At 34.8% G+C, this 15,445-nt stretch overlaps 2 protein-coding genes across 2 annotated transcripts in view; both read left to right on the forward strand.

The window, feature by feature from the left end:
- LOC130089884 (deleted in malignant brain tumors 1 protein-like) overlaps nucleotides 1-15,445 on the forward strand; it is a 94,514-nt gene that overhangs the window by 13,537 nt on the left and 65,532 nt on the right. The gene's annotated exons all lie outside the window — the stretch shown is intronic.
- On the forward strand, nucleotides 8-13,852 carry mettl25 (methyltransferase like 25). The gene is made up of 12 exons (XM_056257547.1): nucleotides 8-298; nucleotides 1,100-1,267; nucleotides 1,391-1,509; nucleotides 1,590-2,189; nucleotides 3,307-3,454; nucleotides 6,422-6,516; nucleotides 6,782-6,811; nucleotides 7,329-7,402; nucleotides 10,704-10,797; nucleotides 11,740-11,814; nucleotides 11,916-11,987; nucleotides 13,576-13,852. Exons 1-12 carry the CDS (start codon nucleotides 94-96, stop codon nucleotides 13,702-13,704), a joined length of 1,809 nt encoding a protein of 602 aa, XP_056113522.1. The 5' UTR covers nucleotides 8-93; the 3' UTR covers nucleotides 13,705-13,852.

Raw genomic sequence — 15,445 nt, forward strand, 5'->3', positions numbered from 1 at the left:
CATATCCTGATTTGACTACTTATGTCTTAAATACAGAAAATGTGTCAACAGCTGCTGCTCTTACGAAATTCTCACTTTTCTGTGTCGTGAATAATGGCATTTAATGACTTGCCTATTGACACTTTAAAAAGGAAAATAAATGAAGTTAAGCGCTTTCTCTCCATATCGCTAAGCATCTCGAATGCGCACACAGTGGACTTTTACACGCGTGATGTTTGGAGCACGTTCATGTGTGTGAGTCCAGAAGTGGTGTTGCATTCTATCAGTTCCACTGATGGCCGCATGGAGGCGGTAGAAGGTAAGATGGACTCAATCTGGTCCTTTTATTGTTATTATTTGCATAATTTGTGCAAATATTTGTTTGCAATATATAATGAAATTACTTTTCAAAGTAAAGAAAGAAATTGTGGTTTAAATAAACAAATATATATATATATATATATATATATATAAACATAAAGAAACTGCTCAGAATTAAAATTACTAATATATGCTAATTTTCTTTAACATTTACCCAGAATACTACATTATTTTGTGGAGTAATATCACAAAATGGTCTGTGGCAGTATCATTTAATTTTATCAATATTTAAAATGATTAATTTGATTTAGCCTACTAATATAAACATTTATTTATGCAGTTCATTACAACAGGGCTGCCAACTTTTGAGTCCGAATTATTTGATTTACAAGCTTGCGATCACATTTCGATCTCGATTCAATATCAATTCATTTGGATATATAAATTGAATTACTATATATGCTCGTTTTTCTCAAGGAAAAAAGCTGTCAGCATGTTATTAAAGGTTTAAATTAACATCTGATTTGTATACAAATTGACGTTTTTTAGTAATAATGATAATATATTTTAATAATATAAGACTCATTTAAGATATGTAAATTTGCAGCATTTAAAAAATAGATATTGATGGGAACGCATTAACGCAATTAAGCATTTTTCCTCCTACTTATATTTTTTACATCACCATATTCCCTTAAGAGCTCCTTGATACTTTAATTTATTATGTATTGAACTAAAGTGCATTGGACTATATTTAATCAGCTGTATTTCATAGTAACGTTTTTGGTTTTGGTTTTAGAGAAGGAAAACACCACCTTTGGTTTCTGTAATGCCTCAAAGAAGCTGGTGGACATATCAGCCCTGCTGAGGGCAGCGAGAGCCCACAGTTTCCCGGGTCTGGGGGTCAGTATGCAGCTGGAAGAGCTGATGGAGAATCTGACACTGATATATGGAGACACTATAGCGGGTAACTGCACTCAGATCAGAAGCACATTTAAATTCCACTCTGAATCTTTATTATGATTATTATGCATGTCACATTCAGGTTATTACAAGGATATATAGCATGCGTTGTCTGTAATTTCCATAGGAGAGTCATCAGACAAAGTTCCTGTTCCAGATGAGTTTATGAACTGTAAGAAAGCCCATGAGGTGCATGCGATGTCTGAGGTCGTGGCTAGTTTGGCTGAATGCTGCCGGGTCAAACAGGTAAGAACATTTCAAATTGAGTTTAATTACATGTTTTGTTCTGAATTGCAACTTCTTCATCTTTAGTTTCTTCATTTCAGGTGATAGACGTGGGTTCTGGGAAAGGCTACCTGTGCTCCTATCTATCCATGCAGTTTAACCTACAGGTTTTCGGTATCGACTCTTCTAGCACCAACACACATGGAGCTCAGGAGAGGAACAGGAAACTGAAGAAGTTCTCCAAAGCCTATCAGAAACAGAACAGAGCCAGTGGGAATCAAGCTTTGGACAGTGAGGATGGGAGTAAACAACACAGCAGAAACTGTGAGAACAGTGATGGCAACAAAAACTTTATTACAAAGGGAAAAGGAAGGTTTGTGGCTCAAGAGGAAACCAGTGATTTATCCAAACGAGTCTCCAGTGATTTATCCGCTTCAGATAATGCCACATTAGACCCCAGTGATTGGGATGCAGGAAGCAGCTTCCTCAGCACGCTGTCTCTAGACGTCATAGAGGACGCTTCTCCTCGTGTCCACCCCAGCCAGCTGAGCCTGGAGGAACGAGAGAGGAGGAAGAGGGACAATCTGGAGAGGAAAGAGAGGGAAGGGAGGAGGAACGACAGCGACAGCAGCCTGTTTTCCCCTCTGACCTCATACGTCACTGAAGAAACTGAACTCAAGACGCTGATCACAGAGCTGGAGGTGAGTGGATGTCAGAACACACGGGGTTTCAGTGAACCAGGGGAGAAAACTAGTGCAATAATAATCCTTTTATAATTCACTGTAAAATAATTAATGATGCATTTTAGAATTATTAAGGGGTTTCAACCAAGGGAGAAAATTTGTTAAAATATAAAATCAACAAAAATAATAATGTATGATTCATTTGAAAATAAAACAAAATGTATAATGTAAAATAATAATAATAAAATTACATTAAATAATTATTTAATTTATTAAATCTATAGAATTTTTTACATTTATTAAATCTATAGTTTTATAAATTGTACAACTTATTAAACCAATTGTTTATTTAATTCATTATTTAATAATAATAATTATTATTATTATTTATGAAATGTATTATGTTATAATGAATCATACATTATTGTTGTTCATTTATGAATTAATGAATTATTTCCTTCATTATTTATTAAGTTTTGTTATTATTAGTAGTAGTAAATAATGAGTTACGTAAGTAATTGATTTAGAAGTTTTGTCAATTTAAATTTATATTCTATATAATCTATAATCTATATTATAATTGTAATTATTACTACTACTACTACTACAAATATTACTACCACAACTACTAATAAATAAAAAACTATTATTATTATTATTATTAAATAAAGAATTTATCTTTTATTATATCATACTATTTTTCTCACAAAGTATACATGAGTCTTATATAGCTGACGCTGTGTTTTTACATACTTTTTGAAGCATTTGGTCCATGATACAAATTTTATTTCATTGCGAATGTGTTGTGAATTAATTTCATATGATATTCTCTAAGGATCAAATAATTTCTGTGTACTAAACTCATATAATAGCACAAGAGACACGCTATGCTGCAATAGTTGTCCAGCTGTGGGCTTTGATAACAGAGCAGAAGTTGTATCATTGCTATTACAGCTCAGCGAGACGCCTGCGATTATCCTAATCATGTTAATTAGGTGAAATTGAGCTCAAGAATGGAGAGGGACTTGGATGTGTCCATAGCAAATTATTTATGATCAATGAGAGATGGCAAACGGTCTGTGTTGATTTCACCAAATTACCCTTTTCTCTCCCTCTCCCTCTGGCCGGTACCCAGGATGCAGTTCTGGTTGGCCTGCATACGTGTGGAGATTTGGCTCCCAGCTCTCTGCGGATGTTCGGGGCCAAACAGGAGTTGCGGGCCGTTTGCAGTGTGGGCTGCTGCTACCACCTGCTTTCTGAAGAGTTTGATCAGGACAGACAGGGTAAGAACACTTCCTGTCCCACACACACCTGAACAGATCAGTCTCTGTGAAACCGGGTGCCCAAATCTTCAAACAAGATAAGATGTGTGTAATTTTAGTTCTTGGATAATGTTCTTTCCAGCAATGTGCAGCCCTGTGCCAATCCTGGGTCAAAAAATGTAAAACAATAATGATAATAAAAAAATACTTATAATAATTTATTATTATTGTTATTATTATAACATGTATCAATTATTTTATAAATAGTTATTGTTGTTGTTGGTTAAATAAATAATTTAATATGATTAATAATAATATAATAATTATAATGTACTTGTAACATCCTAATATATACAATAATAACATAATACTCTACTGTTATGTATCCTTATAATACTTATAATTATTATTAAATAATTAATTAAATAAAGAATTTGACCCTCTTTTGCAGCCCTGGACCAATCCTGAGTCAAATAATACATTTTTGTTTTTGTTTATTTATTAAGTAAATTCAATATTTAATTAATACGTTCATTAATTTCATTGTTTATTTGATTAATTATGTAATAATAATATTTGTTAGTATTATTAATATTTGTTTCTTTTGAATTATAAATATAATTAGTATAAAATAATAATAATTATTATTATTATTATTATTATTATACATGTATGATTTATTATTTATATTATTATTATTACGTATTATTATTTTTAAATAATTAATTAAATTTGACATTTTTTTGCAGCCCTGGGTCAATTCTGGGTCAAATAATGTATTATTCAATATAAAACAGTGATTAATACATTTATAACAAAATAATAATAATAATTATAATTATAATTATTATTATTATTATTATTATTTTCATTATTACTTATAAAATGTTTTATTTTTCAATGAATAATTGATTGTTTTTTTTTTTTTTAAATAAATGCAATTTTTTCATTAATTATTTTATTATTTAATAATAATGCTTGTTACTATTGTTGATATAATGGTGACTTTCGTTGTATGGACAAAAAACACAGAGATGATTTCAAAATATCTTCTTTTGTGTTCTTCAGATGAAATAAAGAATTGCCATTTTTAGGTGAACTATCCCTTTAAGAAATGGTGCTAGTCCCAAGAGACCATGTGGTTTCTGTCAGTGGCTCTCTGTCTTTCCCCTTCTCTCAGATACTTTTTCTTAGAGGAGACACTGCAGTAAGGATTGAGTGCCTGCTAAATATGATATTTTTATCACATAATTACTGTCGATTTAGTCAGTGTCCAATGTTATGAAGCACAGCAGGACTACAATAATGCCTCATTGTCTTGTAAAGCTTGGTGATCACATCACAGACTCTCGATTGCTACAGGGACAGAGCTAAAACACATGAAGTGTGTTCAAATGTTGGACTGACATCACAAACACTCTCCCTCTCCACACACTGTCTGTTTGATCTCACTAAATCAAGAAGAGTCAGTACAACATGTGGCGTTTTCAGCATGATGATGTCAGAGTTTTCAGGGCTTCGGCGGCTCGCTTTACAAGCATGTTTGTTCTGAAGAAGAAACAATAGGGAGTGAAACAAATGCAGTTCCAATGGAAATACACATTGTGCCTTTTAGTCTTAAAAACTTGGCATGATTACAGCATCATGCTGTGCTTTTAAAGGCGAAGTGTGTAATTTTTGTGCCACTAGCGGCACCCCACAGTGCTACAAAGATTTTGCATTGAGGTTTGCTTGCCTGATCAGAATTAACAGCCTAATACTTTTTCTATGATATCTCTGCAAAGGGCCTGCATTTTCTGACTCAGTTCAAAATGCAATGTCTCCTACTGAAACAGGAAACAGGAAGTACCGCCCACAAACATCATTAGTTAAGCAGCCAACCTGTGAATGGCTTACTTACAGTTGTCTCTGCGCCTAAAACTGGTATTTTCATCAAAGAAATTACACACATCAGCTTTAAACACTGTTTTATTGGGGGTCAGTTTAAAGCCTCACAGCGATTGGTCGAATCAAGACAGTGTTAAAGGTCACTCACAATGATCCAGACATTTCGTTATGAAATCACTAATGTCAGTGTTGCACATGGTCCTTCTCTCTGTCCATTTTTTGCACACAGCTCATTCTGTTTCACTCACACACACGTTTGTTTCACTATTAGTGAGGACATTGCATAGACTTCCATTGATTTTTATCTCAGGTTAATGATATTTATATGTTTTGGCTGATTTGTATGCATTTTAATCTAGTAAGGACCAGTGAAATATTCTCACTAGTCAGTTGTCATAATATTTCAGGACATTTGGCCTTCAAGTATAGCCAAACCTGTAAACACACACACACACACACACACACACACAGGCCTGTGCCGGACTCTGGATCCTGTTCAGTTTGGCATGGTTTAGATTAGCATGATATCTGGAATAAACAGTGTTTATCTGCACCATGAATAGGCCTCAAACCTCAGTATGGGTCTCGTTTGAATGGCATGGGCTCAACAGGTTCTTATCCACAACATGTTCAGTGTTTAGAAATCTGCTTTAGTTTTGACATACCCTAAAAAGTTTGGGGTTGGTACGATTTGTAATGTTTTTAAAAGAAGTCTCTTTTGTTTTTAAAAGAAGTCTCTAAGTCTGTTTATATTTTATTAAAAAAACAGCAATATTGTAAAATATTACAATTTAAATTAACTTTTATATTTTAATATATGTTCAATGGTAATTTATTCGTATGATCAAAGCTGAATTTTCAGCATCATCACTTTTGTCTTCAGTGTCACATGATCCTTCAGAAATCATTCTAATGCTCTATTTGGTGGTCAAGAAAGTGGGAAAACTCTTTTTTTTTTATACACATCTTTTTTGATCAATTTTAATGTATCCTTGCTGAATAAAAGTCTAAAACAAATCTTACTGACCCCAAACTTTTGAACAGTAGTCTATGTAAAAAAGATGTTTGATTATTCCTCTCTGTTTTTTTGGTGTGAGCCAGGGTGTGTCAGTGGTGTGTGTGGTTTCCCCATGAGTCAGTATCTGAAGGATCAGGCCTGTTTCTGTGGTCGAAATGCCAGGATGTCAGCATGTCTCGTAAGTCTGCCTCACACGTCACTAAAACATCTCACTTTGCCCACGCATCTTCAACCACATCCTTTGCTTATTAGATAAATGTTGTAAAAATGTTGTTTATGATAATCAGGTGATTTTTCTTGTAAGATGAACACAGTGTATCTGCTATTAAACTAAAAGCGACAATCAAATCATGTCACAATGTGTTTAGTTATCACATTCAAGCTTGTTTCCAGCAGGCTTGACTAATATTGAGCTCTTCACAAACTAATTTTCCCCCTCTCAGGCTCTGGAGAGGGTGTCTGCCGGAGGAGGGGTGAGTACTTGATTGTGTCATATCATATTAATATTCATATTTCAATTAAAATCCCAATTCCCCTGTAAGATCAGCATATAAGGAGCACAGTATCTTGCAACCAGAGCTGTTTGCACAGCTGATCATAATGTGTTGGTCAGGCTTGAATGCCAGAACGTACAGCATATGCGGCTATGCATATTTATGTGATTTAATTAGATGCACTGTGTATTTTAATTAGATTTTTTTCTCGATTAAAAATGAATGAAAGTTCAGAGGTGAAGCGGTCAGCGCGTACAATCTCTTTGTGCTGTCTTCTGCACGGCTGATTGTTTGTATGACATAATTGTAATGGAAAATATGACACAATCTGTTTTTTTAGTTGTCACAAATGGGACAAACACTTCAAATGATGTGATTAAAAACACAAATAAGGAAGCAAACATAAGTATGCATTGCATAAACTTAGGCAAAATCAGTTTTGAAATGAAACACAATAGTTTGTACTGATGTTAACAGGGTTTCTTGACTGTTACAGCTGCCTATGGAGTCACTTTTTTATCGGGCGGTTCTCCATGTTATTTTACAGGATCACTACGATTGCTTTAAAAGGTATCCCTCATATGTACCACCATTTGCATTATTGATTTTGTGTCATATTTATAGCATACTAGATTTGTTTTGTTACTGTGGTATGCATGATATTAATAATAATAGCTCTGTTTGTTTTATGGCTTTTAGATGCATGTAAACATCTGGAAAAACTAACTGTTGCTACAGTAAATTTTCTAGGGCTGTAGTCAACCAAAGAAATCCTTAGTCGACCAAAGTCTTGTCCTGCACAACGATTAGTCGACTAAAAAAATAAAAAAATAAAAAAAGATGTGTTTTGATTGAACATTTTTTAACAATTGTCATAGAGCATTTATAAAACAACAACGAAAAAACATCAAAAATACATAAAACTATAATAATAATACAATTCTTTGAAAATTAACTGCTTTTAACTGCAAAAAGTGAGGAGCACTGTCCTAGGTCTATAGTAACAGTCACAATCGCGCAACTGACAACACCACACGCTACAAAAAATATAACTGCTATATGCCACAATGAAAAATCCTAACAAAAGCTCTCGTTTATACAGGCTGTATGTTCTTCTTTACTTTCAAAGCTATGGGTTAACTTTTGTCCAGCCGATCTAGGCGTTTTAAAACAAACACACACAAAAACCCAAAGAGCCTAAAAAACAATCCTAATAATAATAGGTTGTATTGTAGGACCGCATATAGGTTTATTTTCGTTTTGTTACATTATTTAGGCTATTTTCAAATGCGTCAAGTGTACAAATAAAAACAAAAACATATCAAGAAAACACAATCTATTGAGTCAGCATGATAAAGCCGTTAAAGGGACTGCTCACGTCTTTTGCGCGCTCAAGTTCGATTTCAAATGTAGGCGCGCGGTGTGCGCGCTCATGATGGAAGCAACGCGGTCGCGGTGAGACCTTTATACAGTCTATGGGTGCGATGCGCTCTTTTTTTCCAAGTGCGTCCACGCCGCATCGAGATAAAAACATATAGTGTATAAAAACATAAAAACCGAAACAAGTAGCGTTCTAACTGAATGAAAGCTGAACTACCTATATCCCTTACTGAGCACGAAGCAGCAGCGCAGCCAGCCGTGTGAACCGAGTGTTCTATGTGTGTGCGCTAAACTCTGGCGCTGTTACAAAATAGCCTAAATTAAAGCATTTAAAGTTGGGGATAAACCATAGGCTAATTATATTTAGAATACAGTAATATTTAACTGCTTATAAAGGAATAATTATCAAGGAGTAAATCATGGAAAATTTCTTTCTATTGGTAAAAAAAAAAAAAAAATGCAACTGGTCGACCAATAAGAATGTCAGTCGACCAAGACGGCATCGACCGATTAGTCGACTAAACGACTAAAGTTGACAGCCCTAAAATTTTCATGATTTAAAGTGCCCCTATTGTACTTTTTCGGATAGTATCGTTCATGTAGTGTGTTATACAGTAGCTGTTTGTGAATGTACAAGGACTGCATAGTTTCAAAGATCAAAGTGCACGCCTGAAATGAGTCATCAATAAATCCAGTCTTACTTTCGGCATAAACCTACAGAGGTTTGTAACAAATTTGCATAATGCCAGCCTATGGTCTTCATTGGCTGCCGGCGAACAACGTCTGCTTTGACCCCTACACTCAAACACTGTAGTTGAAGATGATGACTGGAAGAGTTTAGTTTGCGTTGTCGACATGTTGAGAAGATGCTGTTTACTGTGCTGCAAAATCCCCTTTGCATGCACTTCCAACTTCCGTTTCCAATAGACCAATTACAACAGACTAGGCCGTCTGACCAATCAGAGCAGAATAGGTTCTCGAAAAGGAGGGTTGAGAGAGACGGAATCTATTATCGAACGTTTCAGACACAGTGAGAAAAGAGGTGATGCTGCAGTGTATATTATGTGAAAGTTAAAGTATTTTTTTACCTTGGATGCATGTAAACGCACTGTAGGACACCTCCAAAACAAAATTAGGAACCTTTGAAATAGCATAACTGGGGCACTTAAACCAAGGGGGTAATCCATCGACCGGAAGTTGAAGCCGGCCGGGTGCCGGCATCTTGTAGCAGAACTTCACTTGCGTTAGCATTTCCATTGACTCCCATTCATTTTGGCGTCACTTTGACAGCGAATAACTTTACATCTGAGGCGTTTAAAGACTCCATTTGTCCATTATTTATTTCTAAAGAAACACGACAATGTATAAAGTGCTCCATTACCTTCTGTTACATTATGGCCCCGTAGAAACAGATTTAGTAAAAATAAGCTAACGATTGCGTCATAACCACTCGACTCTCTGTTGCGCTGTACAGAAATTACCGTACAGACAGGAGGAGAAGCTCGCAGGCAATCGGGGGGACGTCCCGTCAAGGGAGAAGCCCATAGATAATGAGTCCATAAAAGCAACGGAATACTTACTCCTGCTCACTCACGCCAAAGAACTCTTTGCTCAAGTTCCCCGTCTCTGCAAGATTAACGTTGGCAATTTTCACACACAGCTACTAGAAGAGTAACGTCTGTCAGACAGGTTGCTCACGTCATCAAGCTTAGTTTGAGTCGGTTTGAGTCTGCGCGTCAGGAACGGAAGTGCTCAAAAATCGCTAAAAATGGGCTTCAACTGTCTCAACTGAGTTCCAATGAGATGGCTCTGTCCACTTCTTATACTGTCTATGACTTAAACCAAGTATTAGAGGTTTGGCGGTTAATCATAGTACAATGCAGAACCCTAAAAATTAGTTTGCTGTCCTAGTTTTTAAAACACTCCATAAAAACGAAACACACACCCCAGACCCCCTGATGAGCCACTCTCAGTGTGAAACACACACGATGACAAAAATTAAGCTCCCTCACTGACGCTGTTCCCCTCACAAACACCAGGATCAGATATCTCAACGACAGCACTCTCACCACATCATCTGCTCATTAGACAGAAAACAACCGCCTGTCTTTGTTTTAGTCGTCGGGGAGCTTTCGTAAACTAGAGGAGAGAATAAAGAGGCTTCAGATTCCCTCCGGTCCTTCCTTCCTTTTGCGGAGGCTGAGAAATGTTTATCGAGATATTTGATCATGACTGTACAGAGCAGATCTGATTCAGTGGTGACTGATGCTCATGAGTCAAACCCTAAAGCCCTGTTTTCAATTTTTTATTAAACTCCTGTGAGTCAAAGCCAAACCATCAGGTTACGGTAATGTGCAAGTCAACAAGGAGTGCAAAGTTCACCTTCTGCATGTGACTTACGTTAATATCAGTCTCTAAACTACTACAGAAATCAATTAAATATTGTTAATTTATTTGTGATATGATGCAGTGTTTTATTTTCTATTGGCAGTGAGAAACGTGTTGGGAACGTGTACTCCAAAGCCTCTTCGTTTGTGGACTATGTCAGGCGGGCACTTAGGAAGCTGGATCTGGATGAGACTAAAGTAATAACCAATTGTTCTCATATTACGTTTAATGTTTTGTCAGTCTGCCCACATGCATCTGAATTACACCACAATGAAACTAATGAGATAAACAGACCAAAGTATGTTTGACACGTAGGGAAATATGGGTAGAGAGAGCAAGAGACTATTAAAAAGGCATCAGCAGGCCCAGACGATATCAGTGTAACCTGATTTTGGGGATATATATATATATATATATATATATATATATATATATATATATATATATTAAGTTATTTAAATATTTGATTTAAAATGTTCTAACATTTTTACATGTGAATATGTACACACACACACAACACTTTTATTATTGTACAATTTATATAAATACATTAAATAGAATATATTCATGTATATTTGTATATAAATGAAATATAACATGTATTTAAAATAGAAAATTATATTTATGTATAATTTTTATTTAAATGAAAAAATGTTAAATTTTTATTAAAAAAATATTTTTTTATTTTTTTATTTGTTTAAATCTTGGTTTAGTTTGTAATATTTGTAATTTTATTTTTATAATTTTATATTTATAAATACAGTTTTTCAAATTTAGATTCATGTATATTTTATTTTTATATAAACAATATTAAAAAAATGTATAAAAAAAAATTAAAATAGACAATTATTTTAATTACATTTAATTTTACAAAATGATGTATATATAGTTAAAACACTTTAAGTGCGTGCCGTGTATATATGTGCTTACTACAGCGCAGATTGTATATATTTTTATTTAAATGAAAAATATTACATTTAATGTTTATTTAATATTATTAATGTTTATTTTGTAATATTTTAAAATTTTTTAGATAGGTACAGAAGAGATTTTCTTTAGGTCCTGGTTGGTAAGTAGGACATGATCTCGTTCCTTTATTGATTTCAAATCATTGAGTCCATATCTCTTGTTCTCTTCAGCTATCTGATGGCGATATTCAGAGCTATCATGATCGCTACACACCCAGGATGAATGAGATGGTTGCTTTTAACATGGTGAGTGTCATAGAAAGTTGTATGTCTATTATGTTTTCATTGCTAACCTCATTCTGACATTGCTATATCAGTCTGTCTCATGCTGTTTTCATCTTCCTCAGTTGAAAGTAACCTTGGCTCCATGTATAGAGGGTCTCATCCTCCTGGACCGACTTTGCTACTTGAAAGAGCAGGTAAAAAAAAACAATTGTTAGTGTAGAGAACATAGTAGTTGTCCAGTTTACCCACCGTTGTATATTCACCCCCTATTTGTCCATGTTAAGATGGTAATCTTCATATAATTGGAGAACTGTGTGGGGCTTTTGTTTCAGGCTTTACTTCAGAGCCACAGCACACATTTCCATAATCAAAAACTTTTACAAACAGACATTACCACATATAGCATTTCCAAAATAGTCAAAAAAATGGTTTTAAAAGATTTTAGCATACAGGAGTTCAGAGGTTTTAAGTTACACCTCCATTTTCCTCTTGCCCACCAGGCTTTGAACATAAAACCTCAAACCTCCTCGCGACGACAGTCAGGAGTATCAGACTCAGCCGTCTGTGAAGATTGTTAGACTGAAAATTCAGAGCATGACAAAATCACTTTGTTTATCGTCACAAAACAGTGACAGCAAGTTTCTGTGGGAGTAATTTCCACATAATCTTACAGGGTTCACTTATCAGTCATGTAATGTAAAGCAAGTAAAACCTCTCCTGTGTCAGATCCTTGCGTTTTTCTTCAGAGGTCTATGATTTGTGTATGTCAGACATTAAAGGGCTTGGCAACATGATAAGGATTCACTTCGACGGCTCTATGAACCACACTGAAATCAGGGTATGCTTTACAATTTGGCCTATGGATGGTTTTGTCCTGTATAAACCATTTCATAACATGGTACTCAGGGTGTTCTGCCAAGAATATTAATGTGCTTTGGTCAGTGATTATAGAAAGCTGTAATATGGATTTATTTGGATTAAAACAATCTTCAGTTAAGATGATTAATGGACCTGAACAAAATAGTCTTTTATACTTACGGATATTCTTGGAACTGAACATAAATGACGGTTCATCTAAAAATTATATACTCTGACTGGATATATACAAGCACAGACAGGGTTGAAAACCAGTATAATTTGATTCCTGAACGATCTGATCTTATGGTCCAATTGTTTTTAGGGAATCAAAAAAATGCAACATGACCAGTTAGTCCGATTCCCAAAATAAGGACTCTTATGAGTCTGTTCTTTTTAGGGAATCAGATATACAGCATAACCAGTGTATTCTGATTCCTAAACAAATGATTCTTTTGAACTGATTCTTGTTAGTCAATCAAACTATATACAGCACAACCAGTGTAGTCTCACTTGCCGAACAACTAATATGTATAAGTGGGTTATTTTTAGTGAATCAAAACCATACAGTGAGACCAGTATAGCCTGATTGATTGTAAGTCATGATCCCTGATTTTTATATTGAGAAAAACCTCATGCATGCAGATTTATACCTTAAAGTGTTCCAATGTACCGCCCGCGGTACAGTAATGTTTGACTTTTTTTTTTACTTGCATATATTTCAAATGGTTCAAGAACAGCATGCAATTTATTTTGGGAATGCCTTTTTTAAGCATTTTAGGGCAAATTTTACAGGTATGCTATTGAATAAATAAATGGGGCGTGGTTTCCTCCCATCTCATAATTTGTCCATCACCATGTCCCTTTAGCGTCTCTGCAGATATTAGAGTGTCACAATTAATTCTTAACTGTCTCCTTTCCTTACAGGAGAATGTTTCTCATTCTGCGCTGGTTCAGCTCTTTGACCCCCTCCAGTCCCCGAGGTGTTATGCAGTTATTGGTATAAAGGAATCTACAGTTTGTTTGAACACCAAAGCCGGTAGTGCTGCTGTTTAGTGTAATATATTGATTTAATTTTAATGTATTATTTTGATACAACTTTATAGTTTTTATTTTCCATTATTAAATATTTTGTTTTTAAAGTCCAGATTCTAAATGAATTGTTGTCCATTTTTCAAACCAACAATAAACCTACTCTTTTACAGTTTTTTCTCGATTTAACACACAATTCATGAAACAATTAACCTTTTTCACACAACTATGAACACAATCTCAAAACTATACACAAACATGTACAAATACACAGACTTCTCCACTGCCTATAGAACACTATTACAAAAACATCCTTTTGGCAATCACAAATCATTTTGCAAGTCAATGTCTAGGAATTACAGGAAGGAATTGCAGTATACAACATAAATAGAGGGGTGCAGATACAGTGAAATTCAAAGAATAAGCTTTATTTTCATTACAGTCAAGAGTCAACAGTAGATGGAAAGCACTAGAAATAAAAGTACAAATACAAAATAACTGAATATGAACTTATGCAACACAAAACAGTATACTGATGACCCTGTAGGCCAATGGACTTTCTTTGTATTTCACCAGGAACATTTTTTTTCCTCTCCTCTTTCTCTTCCTTTGTGTCCCACCACTAGAATTCATTTTCCAAAGCACACAATCACCCGTGGCCCTATTTATATTATCCTGAGATTCTGGTTGGTGTGTATTCAGTTTTGCTATTTAATGTTTACACATGGATAAATGTATGCTATTTGAGTTCGCATTGTGATGACTTGAGTTAAATATATTGTTGTACTTGTGTTTTCTGAATGAGAGCATGATTAAACCTGTGTAAAATGAGGGTGTTTTTGGGTAGAGTTTTGCAGAAATTGGAACGTCTGTGAAAACTGATAGTTTTGAGACGTGTCTTTGTTTCGAGAAATGATTTGTATGAATAGTTGATGAATAGTTTGGGAAATTGGGCCAACAGAATCAGTTATAGTGATTTAGCAATGGAGAAAAACTATGTAATTATATTTTACAAAAATGATCTAAAACATAAATGATGTTAAAATAGGGTTGGTTCACAGCAAATTAAAAGCAGTTTTGAATTCATTCCAGCTGCTCCAAAAACCTGTCTGTATTAGTCTCCGGATCGGTCTGCAGCTTAAAGCAGAAAGATATAGTGATCAATGGGATGCAGAACGTTGCTTTTAGTGTTCATTAGTCTGACTGGTTTATAAATCAGCCTTTAGCCAGCCATACGAGGACATCAGTCACACTTGGGATGTCTTGTGCTTCCACTTATTTAACACACCATTAATATTAATCAGACATTGAGCTCTTCATTATTTTTAGCCATTGCCCACTGACCATTATTCTCCTGTCTTGCATGTTTTAGTTAATATTCATAAATGAAACACCTCCAGGTTGCAGTTGTCTTAACTTGATTGATTCTACAGTGTGTTTTGCTTGATTAAGACCCTTTGAGAACTAGAAGCACTTAGGACACAAAGTGCATTTGTTTTACTTGCTCAAACTACTATATTTTGTGTTTGCTTCTATCTTAAAAGGTAATAACTCCATGAGAGAATTCAAAACCTGCAAGGAGACCTCTTAGGTTTGTTGATAATTATGGTCTGTCTGTCATACTTTTTGAGCAATATGGTTTGTGATAACCACTGTATGCACTTCCAAGTGGCAAAAGTGGTTACTGAAAACCTATTGAACTCCTGCTGAAACATTAACAAATCAATGTGACTTATTTAATGTGTAAATGAGCTTTCACAGACTC

Source organism: Rhinichthys klamathensis, unplaced genomic scaffold (assembly GCF_029890125.1).
Source record: "Rhinichthys klamathensis goyatoka isolate OS25496 unplaced genomic scaffold, OSU_Roscu_1.1 h1tg000139l_1, whole genome shotgun sequence".
NCBI lineage: Eukaryota > Metazoa > Chordata > Actinopteri > Cypriniformes > Leuciscidae > Rhinichthys > Rhinichthys klamathensis.

What these genes read in the sequence shown, in the direction of transcription:
- mettl25 (XM_056257547.1), top strand. Translation starts at nt 94, where the DNA reads ATGGCATTTAATGACTTGCCTATTGACACTTTAAAAAGGAAAATAAAT. An exon ending in GTTTGATCAGGACAGACAGG is followed by an intron (nt 3,455 to 6,421) that starts GTAAGAACACTT and finishes GGTGTGAGCCAG; the next exon opens with GGTGTGTCAGTGGTGTGTGT. An exon ending in AGATGGTTGCTTTTAACATG is followed by an intron (nt 11,815 to 11,915) that starts GTGAGTGTCATA and finishes CATCTTCCTCAG; the next exon opens with TTGAAAGTAACCTTGGCTCC.